We start from the raw sequence: 26,543 nt of genomic DNA, 5'->3' as shown, positions 1-26,543 counted from the left end.
GAAATAATAAAAGTAAAAATTATAATGATGATGATAAAAATGTGGCAATAGTGATGGTGTAGTTAGTTTTATTATTGAAAAAAATTTTGAGAGGTTAAAATCCCATAAATTATAAATAAAAGTATGGGTAAAGACCTAAAGTATTAAATTGGTCTTCTATGTTTGAAGGTAATTTTGTTTTGGTTTTAAAGTTTAAAGTGTCCTATGTGAATCCAAAAAGTTTTATTTTTTTTTTTTATAATTTAAATAAAATATTTTCTATAGAACTAAAGAGAATGATAAATAAATGTATTGATACATCTACGGTTGATTTTTTGCCTCTGGAGCTTGTACTTGTTCTCCAGATTATCAATCTTGTTTCCGTTAATTATTTAACTTTGACCTTACAGTGAGACTATATTGAAGCTAAATGAATTTTTTTTGGATTCAAATAGGACATCTCCAGTAGGGAACTCATTCCAGTTCCTATTTATGGCCTACCTGTCATAAAAAGTAACTCTACATCAGCTTTTGCGTCATAAACAGTAAATAAGAACTCAAAGCATCTCTCTTCTCCATTAGGAGGAACTAACTTTAGTTTCTGTTTGTGGTCCCACTTAATGGATTTGGATTTTCTAAAGTTTAAATTTCACTTTAGAGAGTAAAGTGTGATCTCTCACCATTGATTTCATAGGTGGGACCAAATAATAAATATGAAAGAGAAAATATTCAAGGGTAGAAAATCACACTTTACTCTCTAAAGTGAAATTCAAACTTTAGAGGATCCAAATCTCCACTTAATTAATTAATTAAAATACTTAAAATTAATGTAATTATTTTTTCAATAATATTATTTAAATTTATAAATTTAAAAGTAATTCACTATTAAAAGATATTAATATTAAAAAAATTCATATATAACAATAAATATACACTATATAATTTGGGATTACACTAATTTATAAAATTACTTAATACAAATAAAAACATAAATAATTAATATAAATTATTAATTAAATAAAGATATAATTATTTAATATAATTAATTATTATAATTATTACTAAATTAATTATTATTTAATAATTTAAAATAATTATTTAATTAATTAAAGTTTTATACAATTAATTATTTTTATAATAACTTACCAAGTGGCAAGTTATTATTGGACAATATGAGTTCCTAATCAAAGGTACTCACTCTTTTCAAAAGCTGTGTAAGAACTCCTTCTCTCTTCTCTCCAACGTTAAGTTCCTGCTCCTGTTATAGGTTTCAACTTCTTGTTTGTTGGAGTTGCTCTTAAAATCTAAAAGATTATGTCCAAACGTAACGGACTAATTTAATACTTTATTCTAAAAATATAAAATTTTATAAAATTAATTTTTATTATTATTTAACAGATTTTTTAATAAAAAATCATATTATCCCAAATAAAAAGTTGGAGATCGAAATCTCCCTTATTTTTAAATAAAAATGGCCTTGTTTGTAAAAATAGATAACCACTAAATTGAGTATTTACTCTTTAATTAATACACAACAATTTTTGAAATGAGAATGCTAGACAATGAATTGAAATTTAAGTATTTGTTGGGATGATATTAAGTTAAAAGATTTTTTATTTTTTATTTTTTAGTGTGTTTGATAAAATTTTAATAGTACCAGTAAAAATATTAAAAAATAGAAAAAGCATTTTTTAAAAAATTATAATTTATATTTTTTCAAATATTTTTTTATTTAAAAAACATTTTTAATAAAATAAATAATTAAAAAAATAATTTTATATTATTATATTTAAACATAATTATTAAATATTTTTTTTTTTTAAAAATCACTTGAAAAAACATTTTTGTAGAAGTTCATGCAAACAAACAGAGTAGTTTGTGTGGCGTAATAACTAATAAATTAATAATAGATGAGTGCGGTGTGTCAGGAGGAAGGAGGGCCACGGTAGTACTGTGTAAGCCATACAAATACAACTAAAAACACAATTCAATTTTCACTCATTCATTCCTCCTATTTTCCCATTCGCAATCAAATGGGTTCGCTGAGACGAGGTGTTATCAACCTCCGCAGATTCCTCACTTCATCTAATCCCACCGCATCTCCTCTTCCTCGCTATTCTCTTTCTTCTCCTTTCAGCTCCCTCCCTCCCGATCCTCTCTCCCTTCATATCGATTTGTCTGACGAAGAAAGCAAAAGGCGCTTGTTTAACAGGTCCCCCTTCCCCTCCCCTCTTTTCTTTCTATTCTTCCTCTTTTGATTTTGTTCTTTCTTTCTGAACAGGCTAATTTATAGAAGCAAACAACGAGGGTTCTTGGAACTCGACTTGGTTCTCGGCAAATGGGTGGAGGACAATGTTCACTCCTTGGATGAAAATCGTATTCGAGCTCTCGTTCATGTCCTCGACTTGGTAATTCCCCATTTCCTCCCTTGGTAATTCACCGCCATGAGTAGTTTCCTTCATTCTAGTATTGATTGGTTGTAAATATTACCGAGGATCATCTGAGTTCCACTTGGATCCATTGTACAACTGCACAAGTATGTTATCTTCTAATTTCACTGGTACACCTAAACTCCGTCATTACGATATGGAACTCTTTGATTTACACCAACTTGATTGTAATTGATAGGGTCAGGAATTTTGAAGTTTGCACGCTTATCCATTAAATTTGTATATATTACTGTGTGTTTTGATTCTGATTATCTACAAATGTACTTCATTTGATTAATATGTGCCTTTGAGGGGAAAGAAACATTTTCACATTCAATTCAGGTTGGATTGCCATTGATGTTTCATCTTTAAGGCTTATAGGAAATTTTCATTTTAGAGTTTGGTATGTTAAATTACACCTGGAGCTCGTTTATCCAATCAGACATACCATAAGAGGGAGGGTTTTGGTTTTGGTTTTGGTTTTGAATCTCTGGAATGTATGTATCATTGCAACTATTTTGTATTGCAAGCTAGGCAAAATTCTAACTTGCAGTTGCATCATTGTTTAACTAGTGAGGTTAATCTGAAAAAATCTAGTTAGGCTACATCACATTTATTGCCAAAAAACTTCCAAACTTGCACATGTAGGATCCAGATTCCAAACAAGCTTGCGAGTCTGTAAACTGAGAAGGATGAGTTAGAAAATTCATATGATGTTTTTGTTATTTTGCAAGCTCTGATCTGATGGAAAAGAAATAGATAGAGAGCTGCTAGGCTAGTTTGGTTGATATATTTCTTTGCTCGAGTCATGGCACTTCAAAATCCTATTTCTGTTCTATAGGAGAATCCAGATCTATGGAAGTGGCTATCTGGACAGGAGAAACCTCCAGAATCAGTTAGCAGTAATCCAGTGAGTTTCATTTCATTATTTAATTGATGGAGTTTCAAGTTACTTGTTTGATTTGATTTTTGCTTTCCTTGGGGTTAAAATTCACATTTGAGTTATCTATTGCTTAGGTTTTTGCTGCAATGCATGAAAGAGTTATGAAGAACCTTGAGAGCCATTCTTCCCCAGAAACAAGAGCAACACCTGGCCAACCATGGGTAAGGGGTTGGGATGATATCAAGAAAGGTCGGGACGGTCCCATTGCTGGGAATCAGTAGCTTGAGAACACAAGATCTTGTCATTTGTAACAATGAAAAAAAATGCCTTTTTTACTATTTTTATTACTATAAATAAGTAACGGGTAACTGCAACTCAAAGGTTTGTATTAGCAAGTGGAGATATCTTGACGTTTTGTTCTAACAGAGAATCTCATCCCGGAATTTATTTGTTTGGACAAAAGGCTAATGCTCAAATGATCTACTACTTATGTTAGGGAGCTATATAGGAGGAATACTAGGTGACAGCAACTTTGTGATTTGTAACTATCAAATAGCCATCAATGATGGTTTTAATGGTGTGAGATGGGTATGAAATTTCATCCAATGGTTCACTTTTTTTTGCTGGTTACATGCTGATCAGAATTTAACAAAGTTACTGCCTCCTAAACTTTTTCAGCTATATAGTGCTCTGTTATAAACTTATAATTAAACTATAAGTAGATATATACACGAGGCATTGAAAATTAACTAATAATTAATTATGGTGTATTTGATATTTTATATAAAAAATATTATATTTTATCTATTATCTATTTAATTATTTTATTATAATAAATTTGACTATTTTAATGGTTAATTATTTAATAAAAAGATATAAATTAATATGTATAAATATATATAAATATATAATAAGTAATTTAATAATAAATTTTAATGTATGCATAATATTTTTATAATTTTTTTCATGCAAAAGTTACGGTATTTGAATTCTTTTTGACATATTTAATGCTGTTGAAAAGTTTAAGAAAATAATTTTTTTTATATCCATAAGAACTTGCTCACCTTTATATTATTAATATTTTTTATAATTAATTTTAATATTAAAAATAAAAAATATAAGATGTATAAAATATTAAATATGTCCACAAAAATATTGCGAAAGTCTATTCATATTTCATACTCAAAGCGGAGCGTGGATAGAATTGGTCCTGCTTTATTTGCGATTAAAAGATAAAAAGAGAAAGGAAAAAAGGACGAGTGAGGATTGAGCTCGGTACTCGCACTGATACTCACAGCAAAGCACGAGAATGGCCTCTGCAACCGGCATTAGACCATTTCCAGTAGGGAACTCATTCAGTTTCTGTTTATGGCCCACCTGTCATAAAAAGTAACTCCACATCACCTTTTGCGTCAACAGTAAATAGGAACTCAAAGCATCTCTCTTCTCCATTAGGAGGAACTAACTTTAATCCCTGTTGTGGTCCCACTTAATTAATTAATTAATTAATTAAAATACTTAAAATAAATGTAATTAAATTTTTTTAATAATATAATTTAAATTTATAAATTTAAAAATAATTCACAGTTAAAAGATATTAATATTAAATAAATTCATATATAACAATAATACACAATATATAATTCAAGATTACACTAATTTGTAAAATTAATTAATACAAAGAAAAACATAATTAAGCTCTATAGTTGACGACAAACATTATGAAATTGCCATATGTATTCAATCAAGTCCTCTTTCAATTGTCTATGCTACTGTCTATTTCGAAATTGGATATTTTTTTGGAGAAATATAAAAATTAAATTTATTTTTTAACGTAAGTAAATTTAATTAATTATAATTTAATATGATATTATAAATAATATTTAATATTAATTATGATATAAATAATTAATATAAATTATTAATTAAATAAAAATTTAATTATTTAATCTAATTAATTATTATAATTATTAATAAATTAATTATAATTTAATTACTTAATTAATAATATAAATTATTAATTAAATAAAAATATAATTATTTAATATAATTAATTATTATAATTATTATTGTATTAATTATTATTTAATTATTTAATATATTTATTTAGTTAATTAACATTATATATAATTATTTATTTTCTAACTAACTTGCCAAATTGTTGATTGTTTCATAGAAGTCCCTGTTTAGAGGGACTCCTCCTCCTTGGAATTTGTGTGGGAACTCCCTTCCTTCCTACTCCAACGCATAAGCCTTCTTTCCTTCTTACATAATAGTAATTGGGCTTTAATTTTTACTCTCATTGGAGATGCTCTTAGACCCGTCTGTGTGTTTCTTCTACTTCTTCCTCTGTTTCTTCAGCTGTCGCCGTTAATGGCAGAGGAGCCACTTCCAGCAACATGGCCTGATCAATTCCACTCGGTGCTCTTCAACAACAGAAGCGGTTCTCTGCACAAGGTAGACTTATGGTACGACTGGCCCAACGGCCGCAACTTCAACATCATCCAGCACCAGCTGGGTGTCCTCACCTACGACCTCGAATGGGATAACGGCACCTCCTACTGCACCCTCCACCCATTCAACACCACCTGCAAGGTGGTCCATTTCGATGTTGGCATTCTCCGCCCCAACTGGCTCGACGGTGCTACTACCTTTCTGGGTCAAAAGAATGTTTGACCATTTCTGCTGCAATGTTTGGGAGGAACCAGCGACAACATACACCACATCTAATTCAAAATTTTACGCTATCAAATTATTGGGGTTTTTATCTTATAAATTACTCACTTTTTCTTTTTTTTTCTTTTAATTTAATGTGAGATTAATTCATGACACTTTTTACATTTGTCACTTAACATTTCAAGAAACAACCAGAAGTTTATAAAATAAGAAATCTGTTAATTTAACACCTTGAAATTTTGAATTAGATGTGATATCTTCTTATTTACTTTTAACATTTTAAGATTTTGAGTTAAATATAATATCTTTTTATTTGATCTTTTCTCGTTTAGTTACTCTCGAAAATTTCCTGGGTGGTTAAGAACTCCTTACCGTAGCCCAACAATTTGTAATGAATGCTGTTGCCATTGGGTGATTCCAGGAATGGATGACATTTGAGGTTGGTGCGGTGCTTGATGATCCCAATTGGCAGGCATCTGTGTATTGTTTACAAGCAGCCCCCTCTTAGAACCATCTCTTGATGTTGTTTCTCATGGGACATTGATCAGAGGGATACCCCATACATGCCATACTGCTCATGCTTAATAGTTGAGTTGAAGTTCTTTATCAATGTTGTTTAGAATGATATGAACTGTTATTATAGCCCTTTGGGAACTTTAAGTAGCGAGTACGAATGGCCGTGTATATGTCATTCAAGCTGATGCCATAGCTTCATTGCATGTTATTTTCAAGAATTCTTTCTCTCTTTTGGAGAATGTTCCTGTATAAATCATGGGAAGAAATTCTTTGCATCAAATCTTAGAAAACTCTACCATCTTTCTTGTCGACATTGTTGAAAATATAAAAATATATTGCTCTTTTTAATAATGTGAATGGAGACTGAAGAGAGTGAAATGAACTCTTCCACTCTTGATTAGCCAGGGTTTATAAACATGACCAATAATGTATTCCTCTATGAATGAAACATAAGGTACAAAAAGAAAGAAAGAAAAGAAAACAAGAGTAACACATTAAACGCCACATTTCAGAGGTAATGAGGAGTGCAACCTAGTATTGGGTGTTGAGGTAGAAGTACAATCCAACAAGTGCTGCAATTCCCACCAAAATTGCAGTAAGAAATAAAAGTTAAATCCAGCAATGTTTGTGTAATTCAATTTTTCTTGCATATCCTTCAAAAAGAAAAAGATGGAGGATTCACCCAACGGCTTCATCCCTCTGGAGCTCTGCCTTTCTAACGGATGTATCATTTGCAACTCTTGTGACAGCTGGTGCATAAGGCTTAAATCTTCTTGGTGCTTATGTAATGAAGTATTTGATGAAATTAAGCAGAGGAAAAAATAATTACCGGGGCAGAAGTAGTTATCATGCAACTTATCAAAGGGAGTCCTATCGTTATCACCATGAAAATTTCGGATTTCGAAGTTCAAACAACGTGTATATCATCATATCATGATTGAGAATGAGACAAGCCCCGCAATCGCCATGGAAATCCTTGGTGCTGCTGAAGTAAGGTGTTTCTAATTGGGATGATGCAAGAGGTTGATTGAGCCCGAGAAGAACGATGACTTGAGACCCGAAGTCATGGGTTCCATTTCAAGGGTGGTCGTAATCCACCACCACCATTTACTGAACAAGGGCCACACTTTGCAGTGGTGTTGAGGCCATTGCTGTGGCTGCCTGTGCCATTTTTTGCTACTTTCTTTGCTGTTCCTTTTTCTATCTCTCTGAAGAAGATGAAGAAGATAAGAGAATGGTTTTGTGTGGAAAGAATGGTTTTTTCGTTCGTCTCTTCTTATCCAGCACAAGTTCTTCTAGATTTACTACTAATAAGTAATAACTTTTAATCTCACAAAACAAAATTTGTATCATGAAACTTTCCTAATTTATTACAGGCAAGACTGCAAGAGTGAGTTTAGTGATTATGTTGTTCATAGGGGGCAAATTAAAGTAAAAAATTATGAGGTGATATAGTTTAAGGTACATAACAGCAAGCAAGGTGCCTAATCTATATATCTTTGGCATTGAGTTTTACTGATAAACTTGAAATGTAGAAGGGTCTATAATCTTAAAATATATTCTATATGCTGATGAGATCACTATGCTTAGCCTTCAAGCAGTGAAGAACATTGTCAAAGCTTTTTGTGAAAGAATCCAACACTTGATGCTCCAGTTGTGATCCATCAGAACTCCAATCAATCCCCAGCCTCTCAATTGCATTGTAAACTCCTTCAGCCTCTGATACATTTGAATAAATGATCCTTGAAAGAGTACCATGCTCCATAAATGCTTCAAGAGCTTGGGGTGGTATAGTTGATATCTGTGGAGACATAAAAAATAAGAGTTTTTCTTCTTACAATGAGATGATAATCTTAGCATTTACTAACCTACATTCATCTATAATTGTTGGCTGTGAGTTTTTTTTTTTTCATTTGTTACCTTTGTAAATCTTATCTTATATTTATATTATCACAAACACATTATTCAAGGTAAATATAGAAAGGCAACTGATATGGCTTACTGTATCTGGTCCAATAAGAGAATCAACATATAAGGTGTCAGGGTATACTACACTTTTCACATTGGTTGATGCTCACATCAACCTCTGCTTCTTGGCACCTCTCTTCTCCAGCCACTCCCATCGCGGGACCTAAAACTTTTTCTGGTCAAGCTGGTACGGCAAAACTGCTTGTGCAACTGAGGAATTGTCAAGTAAACCAAACATTATTTGGTTGTCTGATATTTATACAACAAAAACAACTAAGTATTTTCTCATTAGGTGAAGTCAGCATTATGATTGGTTCTAATCATACCTTTCCCCTAAGATCAAGAAACTCAGAAGTACCAAGTTGCTCAAGTTTCTTGTCAATTGTAATGTCCACTCTACTGATGTAGAAAGCAGCAGAACTTGAAACCTTGAGAGATCAGCCATCTCAGAAGCTTCAAGACCATCCAAGTAAGCATCGATTACTGCTTCGTATTGAGAGAGACAGAATATAAGCTGTTAAAAAATACACAAAAACAATGAGCATATTGTTGCTTCTGTATGCTGCAAGGATAAAATTTTGGTGACATCATAATGCGCATAACAACTTGCAGTGACATTTACACTTATTCCATGAGAAATGACCTCCTTTACAGAAGAGATGGACTCTTTAGTTGCAGGTATTTTTATATAAACATTTGGAAATCCAATCCTATTGTGAAGCCATTTTGCTGCCTCAGTTGTCCCTTTGGTGTTATTTGCAAGTTTTGAAGAAACTTCAACAGAAACATACCCATGTAACCCATTATTTTCATTAATTGGCTCCAAGGGTTTGCATGCATCCTTTAAGTCCTTTACGACCACTTCCCAATAGGCACTTTCTAAGTCCTTCCCTGACCCTACCAAATTCCTGATTGACCACAAATCAAATTATTAGCCCTTTGAATTACGTTACTAACAGTCAACGAATTTCTGTGTCACAAGTCTGAATCTTTTTTCTCAATACGGAAGATCAGAATAATGAGTTCACCAATTTGATTCAATAGAATTTACCCAAATTTTTTTATCTAGAGTTTATACCTTTGGCTTAATCATAAGAGATAAAGTAGATAAAAAAGTATATCACAACCTACTTCAAATCTATATTCTATGCAAAACATTATGTATTGAAAATCAAGTACAAAAGAAAACTTACATCAACTGTTCATTGTAAGCATTTGACAAAGTTATGGCTCTTTCAAAAATCTGCCAAGTAAGAAGATTGTAAAGGAATTAAATGCAATACACAAAAGAAGTTTTCTGTTAAAGATGTTGATGAAGATAAATCATAAAGTACCGCGGAGTTGCTAGTAATACCCCTGATTCCAGCAGCAATGAATGGAGGAAGCAAATCGGAGATGGGACGAGAAAGATTATCATAGTAAGGGCTCTGACTGTGCTTCTCATACAGATCATGCAGAATAGTTCTGTTACCATTACTAATCTTTCCCCCAAACATTGCAATCTGTGGATTCGTAAGTGCAACTAAACTAGAACACAGATAGAAAGTGTTATTTATTTATGGCATGACATGGAAAAGCAACTAACATTGTAATAATATATCCTGGTATGGTGCAAATGCAACTGTTTTGGTAGTTACAAAAGAAGCAGCATTATAACTAACTTCAATCTGAAGGGTCTAGTGTGGCATGTGGAACAATGTGATTGACCATGTAACTCATGAAAGGTTTTGGTGTGAAAGGAACTTATTATTGTGGAGGGGGTTGCTGAAGCCGTTGCAATTTGTCATTTGGCATCACGTGATGCGGACATGATTCAAGGAAGGTGAAAACTCAGTGCAGTGGACTTCACGTGAAGTTTTGATAATTAAGAGCCGTTAAATGAAAATTTAGTCAAATCAGTCAAATCATCTAACGGCTCTCAGTTATCAATTTTACGTGAAGTCGACTGCACCTGAGTTTCCACCTTTAAAGAAACGTTGAAAAGGAAAATTTTCTGAATCTAGTAAATTGTAATGGATGGTTCTCAGTGCATCTGATAAGATTCTAGCAACAAGCAGCATTCTTTCGTTCATTCATTTCATTTAAGTGAGGATAAGGCTTGCTCGTAGGGATGGCGACGGAGATTCTGCATTCATTGGAGACTTGAGTTTTTGTGGACATTCGCGGATTTTTCTAAAAAATAATAAAAATTGAAAAAATTAAAGAAATTAAAAAAAATAAAAATAATTGAGAATTTATCTAAAAAATAATAAAAATTAAAAAAAATAAAAAAAATAAAAATAGTCTTCAATTGTTAATACAAACATAATTTTTATAGTCTTCAAAAACTTAAATTGTAATAACCAACAAATATTTGATATCAAACATATTCACAAACAACTAGACATAATTCATTATGTTATAAAAACATAATTTTAAATCCTTTTTTTTATCACATTGTGTAGCACTCAAATCCTATGTTAGTTGTGGTGCCAAATTCATTTTAAAGTCAATCTTAAGAATAAATGATCATTTGTACCCATAAAAGATGATAACGCTGACATATGTACTCATGATAGATCGAAACTGATCTTGTATCCACAAAAGTTGCCTTCCATGTGACAAAAATACCCTGTTTTGGTTAAGTGCTTGCTTTATTATTATCCGAACCTACGTGGCACCTCAACCCTCCAAAACCATATCCCTCTTCAATTCCATTTCTAATTTCAACCACCTATTCCTCTTTTATGACGGCAGCTTCCTCCTCCTCTGCCGCCACTGCTGCTTTTCCGTTACTTGGCACTATCGATCATTCCCGCGCTTTCCTTCCCAAATCCCAACTCTCCCTCTTTTCCAAACCCCCTTCATCAATCAGTGAGAAGCTCCAAACAATCACAAAACATCTATGGGTATGGAAAATACCATGCCATGCCTCCATCAAAAGCAAGCTTTGGAATTACTTGGCACTTTTGTCCAGAGAAAAAAAAAAGTACAAAGTGAATGTGAATAATATTACTCTCAAGAAAAGCACTTGAACTCCAAAAGCAAAAATTCGTCTATAAATAAAAGTTAGTTCTGAACAACACAAATACAAACACATATCCTACTAATTTTTCACTACTCTAGCAAATAATAATTTAGCAAATAATAATGGCTTTGCTTAATCTCTTTTCCATCTTCATGCTTTTACCCTCATCATTTGAGGCTTCACTTTCATCAGCATCGAAGTCCAAAACTAAACTCCATTATTGCACAAGCCTGCATGAACATCGAAAACCAAAACTCAGGCCTCACCAACATCCAAAACGAGCTCGTCGAGATCAGCCCCCAAGCCCTACTTCCGTGTTGAGCGCTGCACTCGATGAACAAAGTTCACCACGTTCTCCGTGAGTAACTGCGAGCAACTAGACATAGAAGACTATAAAGAGCTTCTAGACTATTCCGTTTCGGAGCTGGCATGGTCCATGGGAGGGATGAGAAGAATCCGTGGCAGAAATACAAGCGCGTAATAGAGTTGATAGATGGTGTTGATTTTGCGAAAAGTCGAACACCAGCGATGGAGAAGGGTTTAAAAAAGAGGGAGAGTTGGGAAAGAGAGCGTGAGGATGAGACGAAGGTGCAAAGAGACGGAAGAGCGGTGGTGGCGGCAGAGGAGGAGGAAGCTGCCGCTATGAAATAGGGATGGGTGGTTGAAATTAGAAATGAAATTGAAGAGGGATAGGATTTTGGAGGGTTGCCACGTAGGTTCGGATAATAACGAAGCAAGCACTTAACCAAAACAGGGTATTTTTGTCACACGGAGGGCAACTCTCGTGGGTACAAGATCAGTTTCGATCTATCATGGGTACATAGGTCAGCGTTATCATCTTTCATGGGTACAAATGGTCATTTATTCCCAATCTTAATTACACATTAAAGCCTCTAATGTATTCGGGTGCAACCTACTATAACGTGGTGTAATAAATCGACTACCCGTACTAAATAAAGATTCAGAGACAACTTTAGAGATAAGAATTGCCAAAAAATTTCTAGCAATAGCTTGCAAAGTAGGAAACTTTGCTCCATTTGATTCCCACCAATTTAAGATATCAAAATTATGCTCAATTTGTGGCACTGGTCTCTTTCAATATAATAATTCAACTCGCTCTTTGTATCAATAAATGAATATTCCTCACTTGCATGTGCAGCAAAATCAGCTTGCCAAGATTTATAACAAAATTTTTTCTCCCTTGAACTAGATGGAATTGGTGGTGGCGGCGGCATATCTAATTGAGTAACTTGGTCTCTCTCTCTCTTTCCTTTGTTGCATATTCTAAAACTAAATCTTGCACTATCTTTTTCATTTGACCAATTACATCACATGCTTTCGTCTCACCATATATTTTATGGAAAAAAATTTAACAAATACATCTTGTACCTAGGATCTAAAAGAGTCTCAATAGACATAGCTACATTAATCACACCCCAATACTTTTCAAACTTAGCTATCATGTAGCCATTACTTCAATTACCTCATTTTCATAATTTTTTCACTTCATCAAAACCAACTTAATCACACAAACTTTAGAAAAATAAAGATTTGATGTATGATAAGTTGTTTCAGAAAATAATTTAGTCACATAAAAAAAATCTTTAATCTTTGAAAAATTTCATTTGCCATATTCCAATTCTTATCAATAGGCAAAGATTTGTATTGACTTTCACGCATTGACAATCTTTCAAACACATTTTTATATATAGTTGCAACTTTAAGCATAAAAAAAATTGAATAATAGAACAAAATTTTTCATAATGTGTAACTTAAAACTCAAAAGATAATGAATGTGTTTAGAAATTTTAATGAGATGGAATTGAATTGAATTCTGAAAAAAATTGATTTGTAATTCAATTTTTGTTATCAATTCTTAAATTTGGAACAAAAAAAATTGAATAGAAAATAATGGTTAAAGTATATGTAATATTATTATGTTACTCTTAATAAGAGTAAAAAGAAAGAAAAAGAGAATTTGGTATATTTGCAAAACCAAATTATGTTAGGGTTAATTTAGATATTTTAATTTAAATATAAATTTTATTAGATTGAATTTGTAAATTAGACCTATTTTAGTCAAGTTTACTTTGGACTTAAAAGATGAAAATTATAATTTTTTAAAAGAGTTTAAACTTTAAATTTATGTATTTTTTATGTTTCAAAATAAGAAAAAGAATTCAATTTTTAAAGAGAATTCTAATTCTATGGTTTCTAAACACGCTCAATGTGTTTTTATTTGTGTGCTAAGTGTAACATTGACGCATCATAGCTATATTAGCTAACACTAGAGATTGATTAGATAATATATAAACCAATATTAAATGTAAAGTATTTTATATTGTAAATATTTTACAAAATATTTATTTGACAATTTGTATATAACTTTATATAATTATTCAACTAAAATATAATACAAATTAAAAAAGATAATTTTTTTATTATAGTTGTACAAAATTATATCTTTATTTATTGTTTTTATTTTTATATTTACTTTAATAAATTAAGAAAAAAAATGAATGAGAATAAAAATAACAAAAATGTAATGTAAAGTTTTGAATTAATTTTATATTCATAATATATTTGAATATATTTAGTAAGAAGATATATTAAATTTGAACTTGTTTAATTTACGGGAGTTTTTGACAATTCATACCTGATATTAAGAAATGAATTAATAGTAGTAAGAGGTAGGCCAAATAATATAGTACTAAAAGCTCTATACATCATGTATAAATTGTGAATTTGAATATTTATAATTGAAATTTTTTATAATAATAATAATTATTATTATGACACTTTTAATGTATATATTTATTATATTTAATTATAATTTTATGTTTTAGTTAAATAATAATAAGTAAGACCTTTTTTTTAATTTTTTATTAAAATATGATTGGTTGATTCCTATTTTTTTACAAGTAATTAGAAGGGGTAAGTATTGTTTTGATCCCTAATATTTAGGGTCAGAATCGAAATTGTCCTCAACGTAATTTTTTATTTAGAATCGTTCTTAACGTTTTATTTCGTATTAAAATCGTCCTTTTAACTTTTTACGGACAAAAATACCCTCCACCACCACCAGCACTTTTACCACCATCAACACCTCCCTTACTCCCATCAAATATTAATAACAGATTCAAGAACACCAATAATAACACATTATTCAAATTCAGAAACAACAATATCAAATTCAACAATAAAATCAACACACAACAACAATGAAATCAGAAAAATAATAAATCAAAATCAGAATCAAAAGCAGAAGCAAAGCAGAAACAAAAGCAGACACAGACACAGAAGCAGAAGAAGAAGCAGATGCAGATCCAGAAGCAGAATTAGAAGCAGATGCAGAAGAAGAAGCAGATGCAGAAGCCGAAGCAGAAGAAGAAGCAGATGTAGAAGCAGAATCGAAAGCAGATGTAGAAGAAGAAGCAGATGCAGATGCATGAGCCGAAGCAGAACCACCGGCACTGCCTGTGCCTCTTCCCCTTCTGTCACTGCCTCGCGCTTCGTCCTTTCTCCTTCCTCGCACGCCACCCACCGCGAAACGAGCCAAGCTCTCTCCCTGGCTCGCGTCTCCTCTCTCCCTCGCGAGCTCTGATTCCTGACGGCGACGGCGACTCTAAGCTTCGCCGGCGCCGTCCCCCCTCCTCCCCCTTCCCCTTCCCCCTTGCCCCTCTCCCTTTTCTCTTTTCCTCCCCCCTTTGCATCCTTTTCCCTTTTCCTTTCTCCCTTCTCCCCACGTTCTTTTTTTTAATTTTATAATTTTTTTATTAGAATAGGGGTATTTTAGTAATAAATTAAAAATTTTATTAAAAAGAACGATTTTAATACGAAATAAAATGTTAAGAACGATTCTAAATAAAAAATTACGTTGGGGACGGTTTCGATTCTAATTCTAAACGTTAGGGACCAAAACAATATTTATCCCTAATTTAAATTGTTAATATGACATTATTAAAAAAATGGCTTAAACTTGTTGTGTAGAAAATTGGTATCAATTTTTATATGTTATAAATAGATAAGTAGATCGAAAGAAGAGGAATCTGTGCCATTAATATATTGTAACGTGTATAAACTAATTCAATTTTTTATTTTGATATTGTTGTGTGAAACACACATATTGGACAAAAAATTGTTTAACGGAAAGTTAGAAATTGACAATACACCTCTCACAGATTGACAATACGTCCTATAAATTGTATTTTTGCTAACAAAAAAAAATTTTTTTCTTATAATACACTCTCGCATATTGACAATACGTTTTACGACTCATTTTTTTATATTGAAAATGTATGTGTGTTATACTTCGTTATGGACATGGGGGTGCAATACAGGTACGTGGGACAGCTTTATTTCAAGTTTAGAAGTGAGAAATTGGACCGTTCGATTTATTTGTTATGAAATTTTGGGGTCACAAATCGGACGGTCCGATTTGTGTGGAGGGAAAATTTTGAATTTTGGGACATTGTAATCGGACCGTCCGATTTCAGTAGGATTAATTTTTTTTTTAAATTCGCAAAATGCAAATCGGTCCGTCCGATTTTAGTATAATATAAAATATTTCAACGGATAAATAGAAATTGGGTGGTACGATTCCTTATATATATATATATATATATATATATATCTCTGTGTGCCATTCGAGTTTCTAAATCTCTTCTTCTCTTTCGAGCTGTTATTCTTCTTCCTTGAGGTGTATCTCCATTGTTTCAGTTGAGTGTTAAAAAACTGAGAGTGGAGTTTATAGTAATGTGAGTGAGAAATATGGATGATAGAGTCCTGTTAAAAATATATTATTTTGGTCAGATTTTGTTACAAACATCTGAAGGAGTGAAATTTTTCTGTGAAAATCCATTAGATATTGTTATTCCATTCATAATCTCATTCGAGGAACTAAAAGGTGTGATTTATGAGAAGATAGATTATGAGGTGTCAAGAAAAATATCATGCATTTTATACAGGTATCCTATACCGGTATTTGGCGGATTCATTCAATTTCAAACCAAATATATAACTGATGAAGCGAGCATGCAAGAGATGTTTTCAGTGTATATGGAAAGTCGCGCTTAGATGCCGTTCATTGAGTTGTATATTGAGTTTGAGCAATCTGAGGCCGACCGAAATATCGAACGGGAAGATTACATTAGTAACAGTGAAGAAGAGTTTGAAAGCAATTACGAAGTTGTTGGTCCAGAGGGAGACGAAGTTCAAGGTGATGGCACTATGGAGGCAAATGTGACAGACGTGGAAAATGCATTGGCAAACGACCATCCGTTTGAGGAACCATCTTTCATGCGAGCGTTGGATTTGGAAGCCATGCATGCTCCGGAGTTTCCTCAATATATGAATGCAAGTACGTGATGTAAAATTGAGATAATTACTTGATGTAAAATTTATTTATATTAATATAACTGTAGTGAGTATTGATTTTTTATATTAATATTAAACTATAAATTAATATGATGGTAGATATTGATTTGACATATGAAAATTTATTTATGTTAGTATGAAATTTTTGGTATGATTGATTTACAAGTTATAGAGAGATTTGACTTTTAATTTCAGTTATTAAATATTTGTTTATAAAATTTTAAGGTACGACTGTTTTTGTGGCAAAAATTCCTATTGGCAGATGGTGAATTTTCCATGGAAATAGAATTCAGTTCCAGGGAAGCTGTTATTATGGCGATGAAAGATTATACTATTCGAAGAGGTGTAGACTACAGAGTGTATGAGTCGGAGCCGCTGACCTTTTATGCCAAGTGTACGCAGTATGGATCAGGCTGTGATTGGCTTATCAGGGTTAGCATGATCAGCAGAAAGTACTGTTGGGTTATAAGGAGGTATAATGGTAGTCACACTTGTACCAGAGCAACCATTTCTCAGGATCATTCGAAGCTGGATTCAAACACTATTGCAGAAGCGATAAAGCCGTTGGTTGAGGCTGACCCCTCGATAAAGGTGAAATCAGTTATTGCGGAAGTGCAGTCAAAGTTCAATTACACCATCAGCTATCGGAAAGCATGGTTGGTAAAGCAAAAGTCAGTGAAAAAAATTTTTGGAGGTTGGGAAGCATCGTACGAAGCTTTGCCCATATGGTTTGAGGCAATGTGTCATAAGGAGCCATCAGCAGTCGTCCATTTTGAGACTATGCATGCATATCAAGGTGATGACTTGGTTATTGATATCCGGGTGTTGCATCGAGTCTTCTGGAGTTATTACCCATGTATTAGAGCATTCAGACATTGTAAACCCGTTGTCCAGGTAGATGGGATCCACTTGTACGGAAAGTATAAGGGTTGTCTGTTGGTTGCAGTTTCACAGGATGATAACAACAATATCGTCCCAATTGCATTTGCTATTGTGGAGGGAGAGACTTCTGATGCATGGCACTTTTTTCTTAGTAACCTGCGACAACATGTGGTGACTCGAGATGGTGTGGGACTGATCTCTGATCGACATGAATCCATCAATGCAGCTGTGGCCCGCAGTAACGGAACTTGGTCGCCTCCCAGAGCCTTCCACATGTTTTGCATCAGGCATATAAAGTAGGGGTGTTCATAAAAAAACCAAAATGTGGTTAACCGGTTAAAAAACCATAACCACATTTTGGTTAACCAGTTTAATGAAACAATTTAAAAACCATATCCATATTTTTTAGAATTGGTTAACCAAAACCAAATTAAAAAAAAACCGGTTTTTAATCGGTTAACCAAAACCAAAACCAAATTAAAATCAAAACTTAATTTCAAAACCAAATTACATACTCTTTCTCTCTCTCTCTCCCCCTTCCTCTCCCTTTCTCTCTCCCTCCCTCTCCCCTTTACTCTCTCTTTCTCTCTCTCCCTCCCTTCTTTCTCTCTCTCTCTCTCTCTCTCTCTCTCTCTCTCTCTCTTTCTCTCTCTCTCTCTCTCCTCTTTCTCTCCCTTCTCTCTCTCCTCCTATCTCTCTTTTCCCTATTCTCCCTCCTCTCTCTCTCTCCTCTCTCTCTCTCTCTCTCTCATTTTCCTCTTTCTCCTCCTCTCATTTTCTCTCTCCCTATCCTCTCTCTCTCTCTCTCTCTATTCTCTATCCCCTTATCTCTCTCTTCTTTTCCCCTATTTCTCTCCCTTTTCCCTCTCTCTCCCCTTTCCTTCCCCTCTCTCTCTCCCTTCTCTCTCTAACTCATTTTTCTCTTTATCTCCTCTCTCCTTTCCTTCTCTCTCCGCTTCTCTCTCTCTCTCTCTCTCTCTCTCTCTCTCCTTTTTCCCTCTTTCTCTCCTCCTCTCTCTCCCCTATCTCTCTCTTTCCCTATCTTCCTCTCTCTCTCTCTCTCTCTCCCCTCTTCCTCCTCTCTCTCCCCTTTCTCTCTCTCTCTCTCTCTCTCTCTCTCTCTTTCTCTCTCTCCCTCTCTCTTTCTCTCTTTCTCTCCTTCTCTCTCTATCTCTCTCTCCTTCTATCTGCTCTATCACTTCCTCTCTCTCTCTCTCTCTCTTTCCTTGCCCTCTTTCTCCCCCTACGTTCTCTCTCTTCCTCTCTCTCCTCTCCTTTCTCTCTCTAATCATCTCTTCCCTTTTTCTATCTCTCCCCTCCTCTCTCTCTCTCTCCTCTCCTCTCCTTTTCTCTCTCTCTCCCATATCTCTCTACTTTCTCCTCTCTTTTCCCTTCTCTCTCTCTTTCTCTCTCTCTCCCCTCTCCTTCCTCTCTCTCTCTCTCCTTTACCTCCCCTCTCTTTCTCTCTCTCTCTTTTTTCTTTTCTCTCTTTCTCTCTCTCGCTCATCTCTCTTTTCTTTTCTTCTTTCTCTCTCTCCTCCTCTTCCTCTCTTCATTTTCTCTCCTTCTCCTCTTTCTTTTCTTACGCTCTCTTTTCTCTTTCCTTCTCAACCTTCTCTCAATCTCTATCCCTCTTCTATCTCTTTTCTCCTCTTCTCTCTAAAGCGAGAGAGAAGAGAGAGATGAGGCGAAGATAGAGGAGGTGAAAGAAAAAAGGAGAGAGATAAGAAGAGAGAAGAAGGATAAGAGAGAGAGAAGCAGAGAGAGAAAGAGGACAAAGAGAGAGAAAGAGAGAGGGGAGAGAGAATGAGAGAGAGAAAGAAAAAGAGAAGGAGAGAGAGAAAAGAGAAGAGGGGAGAGAGAAGGAGAGAGGGAGAGGAGGGGAGAGAGAAAGAGGGAGGGGGAGAGAGAGAGCATGGGGAGAGAGAGGAAGAGAAGGATAGAGAGAACGAAATGGGAGGGGGAGAAAGAGGGGGAAGGGGAAGGGGAGAGAGAGAGATAGATAGAGAGGAGGGGGAGAGAGAGAAGAGAAAGAGAGGAAGAGAGAGAAAAGAAAGAGAAGAGGAGAGAGAGAGAGAAAGAGAAAGAGAAAAATTATTTATAGAAAATATTGAAAAGAGATAAGAAAGAAAAAGGAACGAAAGCAATGGAAGGGACTTCATTATTTACAAATGTTACTCGTATCATTTAGAAAGAAAAAATTAGATTAAAAAAATTCAATTAAAAAAAAGTTTAAAATTTTGGGTTTTTGTATGTAAAAATATTAATTTTTGTGTAAAAATCTATTTTTACATGTAAAAACCAATTTTATGGTATAAAAATCAATTTTTTAGTATAAAACCCGGTTTTTGGGACAAAAACCGGTTTTTTGTGTAAAAGTTTGGGTTTTATATGTAAAAATATTAATTTTTGTGTAAAAATATATTTTTACATGTAAAAACCAATTTTATGGTATAAAAACCAATTTTTTGGTACAAAAACCAGTTTTTTGGTACAAAACCGGTTTTTTGGTAAAAAACCGGTTATTTTTTTAAAAACCGGTTTTTATTTTAATAACCGGTTAAAAACCGGTTTTAAAATTTACTAACCGGTTAATAACCGGTTTCATCATGTAAAACCAATTTGGTTAATTAACCAATACTATATATTTGGTTAACCAAAAAATTGGTTTGGTTTTTTGATTAACCAAACCATGAACACCCCTAATATAAAGTCGAATTTTTTGAGAAAGTTTAAGGCACCTTATCTGCAGAAACTTGTGGTCAATATAGGTAACATCTAGTAATTCGAAGTTCATAATTAACAGAGTTATCTCCATACAGTGATTCTCATCTATTTTTTCCTCTGTTTTTTCTTATTACACAGGATATTCAAGGATAGTCTGCGAGTACGAGTTGTGTTTTCAGCATTTACGGGAACGGGACGAGGCTTATACTAACTGGTTAAGTCGTATCCCCCGCGAACAGTATGCATTGGTATTCGACGGGGGTTACCGATGGGGTCACATGACCACGAACCTAGTGGAATGCATAAACCCAGTCTTGAAGGGTGCACGAAATTTTCCTATCACTGCACTTGTCAAAGCAACATTCTACAGGCTTAATGTGTTGTTCACCCAAAAACGATCCGAGGCGGTGGCTGTGGTTCATCATTCTCTTGCACTACAAGATCCGACAAGTTCAAGTGGTTGCCATATTTTGTACGGTACCAATGCATGTAAATCTCTAAAGGATGCTGTGGAGGCACTGGAATCTCAGTAAGAACGTGATTATACCTATTTGTCCACTGCATCACCCAAAATGAATGAGTCGGGACTGTGGCCCAGTCAAGATTCTTAGGACCAGTAAGGACTTCCCCGTGTTCCATATCCAAACTCCGTTCCTGGTGAGGAACTACCTGAATGAAACCGAACTATCACGTAATCCGATCGGTTGCATGCCACTCAATGCATTCAAATGATACTAATGGCACCGTAGCGCTCCACACAACTGAGTCAATGTAGATTTTTGGAGGAATTGTGTCTGGCTCAATGCGATCAACGGCATAGGCCTGCCACACAAACTGCACACAATAAAAGAAACAAATAATTACTAAACATCTAACAATTACACTAAAATGAAAACAAATACTCCTTTAATCAAAACAAACCTGGCCTTCCTGAAGATCATCAAATGCCTTCCTAAAGTGAGCAAGACTAAGATATCTATAGCATCCACCTCCACGGTCCCAGTTATGCCACCTAAGATAATTTATTTCATTAACACAATACGATGCTAAATATGAATATACGATGTAAGTTAATAATGTTACCTGTTTGCAAGCGGAAAACTGTGGGGCTCCCTAGGAACCGGCGCAAGATGTGGTAGACGGAGCCAAGCCCAAGCTAGCAACAGTGTTAGCGGACCGTCGATTTCCTTGCAGTCAAAACGAGAAGCCCTGCATAACGACCTGTACAGGTGTGCTAGGCATGCTGATCCCCAACTATACTGTCCGATACTGCCAAAATCACGAAGTAAAGGCAGAAACTTCCAGTGCACAGCTGCCCCAGACTTGTCTCCAAACAATATCATACCAAATAACAACATAATGTGGCACTTCACGTACCTCTGAATACTGTCTTCATCAATGCATTGTAAATACTCCTTTAAATCCCGAAGCCATACCAATTTTATAAAGCTTCCTCTACAGTCTGACTTTCTCGGTGCAATTCCAAAATGGTGCAAACACTCAGCCTCTAAGGCTTCCTGACTACTCATAGTCACTCCTGTCACTGGCATACCGTTTGTCGAAAGACCGAGAATCAAAGCCACATCTTCTAATATCACAGCACACTCACCAACTGAAAGGTGAAATATGTGTGTGTCTAGATGCCACCTCTCGACAAGAGCATTTACTAGTGATTTCTGGCATTGAACTATTCCAATTTAAGAAACATAATAAAAATCGGTGAACCGTAAATGCTCCTCTACTGCATGATTGTATCTATCTAGAGGCAATAGGTAATTACATGTCAAATTTTGTGAACTCTACAAAAATATAACAAATTATTAGTAAATCAATAGTAAACTCTAATTCAATACTAAAAGTTTATAATTCTCTAATAATAATAACTAATTTATTGGACTAATACTAATTTAGTAACTAACATGGATGCGCATATATATAGAAACAACTAACTTACTAATTATTTAACTATCATTATTAAAAACATTTCGATCGAACTAATTCTCTAATAATAGTAGCTAATTAATTTATTATAATAATGCTAATTCAAATATTTACATCAAGAATATTAATAATTATTAATAATACTAATTATTTAATCTAACTCCAACATACTGTTACGTAAATATTTGAATAAAATTTTTGTTACATAATTATTTATTTACATATTCATAGTTGAACGGATAATAATAATTCCTAGATCACCAATAATTATAATTACTAACTATTAATAACAACTAATAATTAAATAAATCCAATTCTTATTTAACTAATAATACTTCACTTATTAAATCTTCAACTACAATAATATATTTATATGAATTTAAATATCTAATAATAAATAACTAATTATTACCGTAACAAAATATATCAATAATATATATCATATATTACACAAAATTTAATTCTTAACCATAATTCCCAAAATTTTTACAAATAATTAGACTAAACGTAACTAAACATATAATCTCCAAAATTATTACAAGATCTAAACATATATTTTTGACTAACCAATCATATTAATCTAATTCAAACATTATTATTCATTACAACTAACTAAATCTAAATATATATATTTTTAACTAATCCTTAAATATACATTCTTAAACTTCTAATAATAATAATAATAAATCTGTAATAATAATAACATAAATATTAAAATAAAAAAATTTTAAAAAATTAACTTACATAATCAGAATGACAGAGATAATTGATAATATGTAGTTCAGGACGATCAACATTTTTATATTTTTTTTTGGTATTGTAATTTTTTTTACAGTAGAAGAAGCAAAAATTTATGATAGTGAAGATGAAGAAGAAGAGAGGAAATGATAAAAGTTGAGTTACCGAAAAAGAAAATAACTTCTAAAGAAGAGTGGGGATTGAAGGGGAGATAGGCATGGAGGGACAACACTGCTAGAGGAGGCTGCATGCTCGACACCTGGCCTACAACACACAAATCGGACGGTCCGATTTGTGTCTCTCTAATCAGACCGTCCGATTATCTACTCTAAATTCGGACCGTCCGATTTTAGTTTTGTTGATACTACATTCATGTATTGCACCTATGTACCCATATCGATGTTCTACACCATTCTTAACTCTATAACAAAAATAAAAAGCGACGTTTTATGCTGATGGTATTTTATAAATAAAAAAAAATATTTTTCTCTACAATACACTTCTGTCGAATTGTTTGTGTCACAAAGACTCCTAAAAGTTTGTTAAACACCAAATCACCAATATTTGAGTGATTCATCAATACTAAAATAATATATAAAATAATTAGATAAACTAGTTAGCTCTAACAAATGAATACTATATCTATCATTTTTTATTAAATTAAAACAACATTAAAATGTTATATTAGTTTTTTCTGTTGTGCATGATTTAACTTTACATTATGTTTAGTTTAAGAGAAAATAAGAGAAAAGAAAAAGAATGAAAAAAAATGAGTGAAAATTTTTATTTTTTTTTGTTTGGATACTTAAGAATATTGAAAGGAAAAAAAATTTTGGTGTGGACTCCACTAAAAAATTTTTCTCTTTATTACAAGTATGAAAATAAGAAAAAAATGTTATTTTTGTGTAATTTCATAGTTCTATTATTATTAATAATTATCAATATAAATTTAATTTTAATAGTTTTAATATATTATTATAATAGAAATTCACATTTAAACATTATATATGTATTAAATAAATAATTTAAATCAAATATATAAAATTATAAATATTTTATAATATTTATAAAATGCAATAAAATATAACTAAATAAAAATATTTATACTTTATTTTATTATTATAAGAGTATTAATGTAATTTTATACCATTATGATTTTCTTTCTTATCACTTTTCTTTTTATCTAAATATTTTTTTTTATTTTCTTTCTATCTATTTTCTCTTCATCCAAACAACACACAAATAACTCTACTTTTTTTATTTTTTTTTCTTATTTTTTTTCTCTAATTTTTTTTTCTATTTTCTTTCCTATATCCAAACAAAACCTTAATGATATGTTATTCCTCGATGTTCCCTGATAGAAACCAAAGTAAACGCTAAATGGAATAAAAAAAAAAATTCAAACAGTGTTACCTATAAAAAAAAAAAGAAAATGCTACTTGCACAATAAAATTCAATTTTTATTCAACCTTTAAATTTAATATTTTATTATTTTAATTTTTTAATTAATTATTTTTTTTAAGGAACCACTCTTGTTTTGAATACTTGTCACCGTAAAATTTGTAACCACTTGCAATAAAAAAGGATTTTGCAAACCAAACCATAATATTCGTAACAACTTTTTGTGTACTAATTTTTAAAAAATCAGTGAAATTTTCAAAATTAATTAAACTCACTTCAATTATTTTTTTTATTCAAAACATTTAAAATTCATGCCAAAAACACATCTAAAATTAAATAAACAACATAAATACATTTAAAATTATGTATTAACACATCTAAATTATTGTCATTGTAGTTCTAAATTACATATTGAATACAAAAAAAAATTAAACTCAAATATACATCCAAAATTATAAGAATACACTCTAAATATTTTATCAACACATCCAAAACTCATGTAAAAAAACTTATATATGTACATAAGAACATAATGAACAAAATAAACACATCCAAAATTAAGTATTGACACATCCAAATTAGGTTAACATTACAACTTTCAAATCAAACATATGAGTGTGAAAAAAAATTATAATCACAAATACATTTAAAAAAAAGAAAAAAAACACAAACACTTCCAATATTATACATAAATTTTAAAAAATAGAACTTTTTATTAAGTGGAAAAAGAAGGATAACATATCTTTATGAATGAACTCAACCAAATTTTTTTAGAATTTTGCAAGCAGAATTACCAGAGACAGAAGGAGTGCGACGTGGGGGAAGAGATAGGGGAGGCGCGGGAGAAGGGGGCGGTTGTGCGTGGCGCGAGATAGGAGACCAGGGACGGGGAGGAGCCCATCGATTGAGGAGGCACGGGGTGTGTGCAGGAGAAGTGCGCGTCGCGGGGAAGAACGCGTCGCCGAAGGAGGAGATCGTCGCAGAGGAGTGCGCAATGCGGGAGAAGACGAAAGCGGCCACAGACGAGGAGGGGGAGGCGTTGCAGCTTTTGGATCTTTACAAAGCGAAGATTTTACTAGTGATTTAAGATGGTTTAAGATTTATTTTAGAATTTTAAATTTGAAATTTTGAATTCTAACTAATTTGATTTTTGGATGTGTATTTAAATTGTAATATATTAATAATTAAATATATTAAATTTAAAACAAAAATTTAAAATTAAAATTAAAATTTTAAATTTCTGTTTTATTTAGTTTATATTTTGAATGTGTATTTAATTTTAAAAAGACACTAAATCTATTTAAAATTTTTAGATGTGTTTGTTTTATTTTTTTAAATTATTGTAATAAAATGTTAAATATTGTACAATTTTTAAAGAATACCTAGTTGAACTGAAAAGAAAATTAACGACTCAACTAATTGAGAAGGTAAATCACCCGATAGCTATAGAATAAGACTTCTTGTTGATTTTTTTTTTAATAAAGAAAAGTTCGTCATTTATTATTATTGATATAATTTTAACGTTTATAGATATCGATGGAGCATCAGATTGACCTTATTAAGTTATTCCACAAACACTGCCAACAAAATAAAAACAAATTGGCCTTCCTAATAGGAGGGGCATTAGATTATATGACAAATTTATACACACCATGAATCAAAATCAATTCAACTATAAATAAATAAATAAATGGATCACAAAAGAAAATCGAATTTAACAACTAGCCAACTACAAAAATGTAAGAAGAATAAGCAGTATTTATCTCTTTACCACCAACCACCCTATCCAAAACAAATGTGAAATGGTACGTAGTCAATAGCTTCCTCAAAATAAGAATAATAATAATAAATTGGATAATTTGAAGAACAAAACCAGAAGTTTACCAAAACATGAAACCATGTTAATTTTTATTGTTCTCATGACAAGCACAAACAGGTCAATCCATCAAAGTCCTCATTTGAGATTGTAGAGTTAATTACTATAATCAGAACAGGAAAACATAGATATGAGACATTTGTA

The 26,543-nt window shown here is 32.5% G+C and overlaps 2 protein-coding genes and 2 pseudogenes across 2 annotated transcripts; 2 read left to right on the top strand and 2 right to left on the bottom strand.

Moving 5' to 3' along the window:
* Positions 1–1,835: 1,835 nt before the first annotated feature.
* Positions 1,836–3,897, top strand: LOC112732952 (succinate dehydrogenase assembly factor 2, mitochondrial). The gene is made up of 4 exons (XM_025781786.2): positions 1,836–2,191; positions 2,261–2,387; positions 3,250–3,318; positions 3,426–3,897. Exons 1-4 carry the CDS (start codon positions 2,013–2,015, stop codon positions 3,570–3,572), a joined length of 522 nt encoding a protein of 173 aa, XP_025637571.1. The 5' UTR covers positions 1,836–2,012; the 3' UTR covers positions 3,573–3,897.
* Positions 3,898–5,522: 1,625 nt separating this feature from the next.
* On the top strand, positions 5,523–6,592 carry LOC112735303 (uncharacterized protein At4g14100-like; annotated as a pseudogene).
* A 1,234-nt stretch (positions 6,593–7,826) lies between these two features.
* LOC112732951 (uncharacterized) lies at positions 7,827–10,460 on the bottom strand (annotated as a pseudogene).
* Positions 10,461–21,130: 10,670 nt separating this feature from the next.
* On the bottom strand, positions 21,131–21,993 carry LOC140177694 (serine/threonine-protein phosphatase 7 long form homolog). The gene is made up of 3 exons (XM_072210841.1): positions 21,527–21,993; positions 21,365–21,455; positions 21,131–21,277 (listed from the first exon to the last, which is right to left on the bottom strand). The coding sequence occupies exons 1-3, from the start codon at positions 21,991–21,993 to the stop codon at positions 21,131–21,133; spliced, it is 705 nt and encodes a 234-aa protein (XP_072066942.1).
* Between the last annotated feature and the right edge of the window lie 4,550 nt (positions 21,994–26,543).

Source organism: Arachis hypogaea, chromosome 13 (assembly GCF_003086295.3).
Source record: "Arachis hypogaea cultivar Tifrunner chromosome 13, arahy.Tifrunner.gnm2.J5K5, whole genome shotgun sequence".
NCBI classification, from domain to species: Eukaryota; Viridiplantae; Streptophyta; class Magnoliopsida; order Fabales; family Fabaceae; genus Arachis; species Arachis hypogaea.
This window is presented reverse-complemented; position numbering and strand designations above follow the sequence as displayed.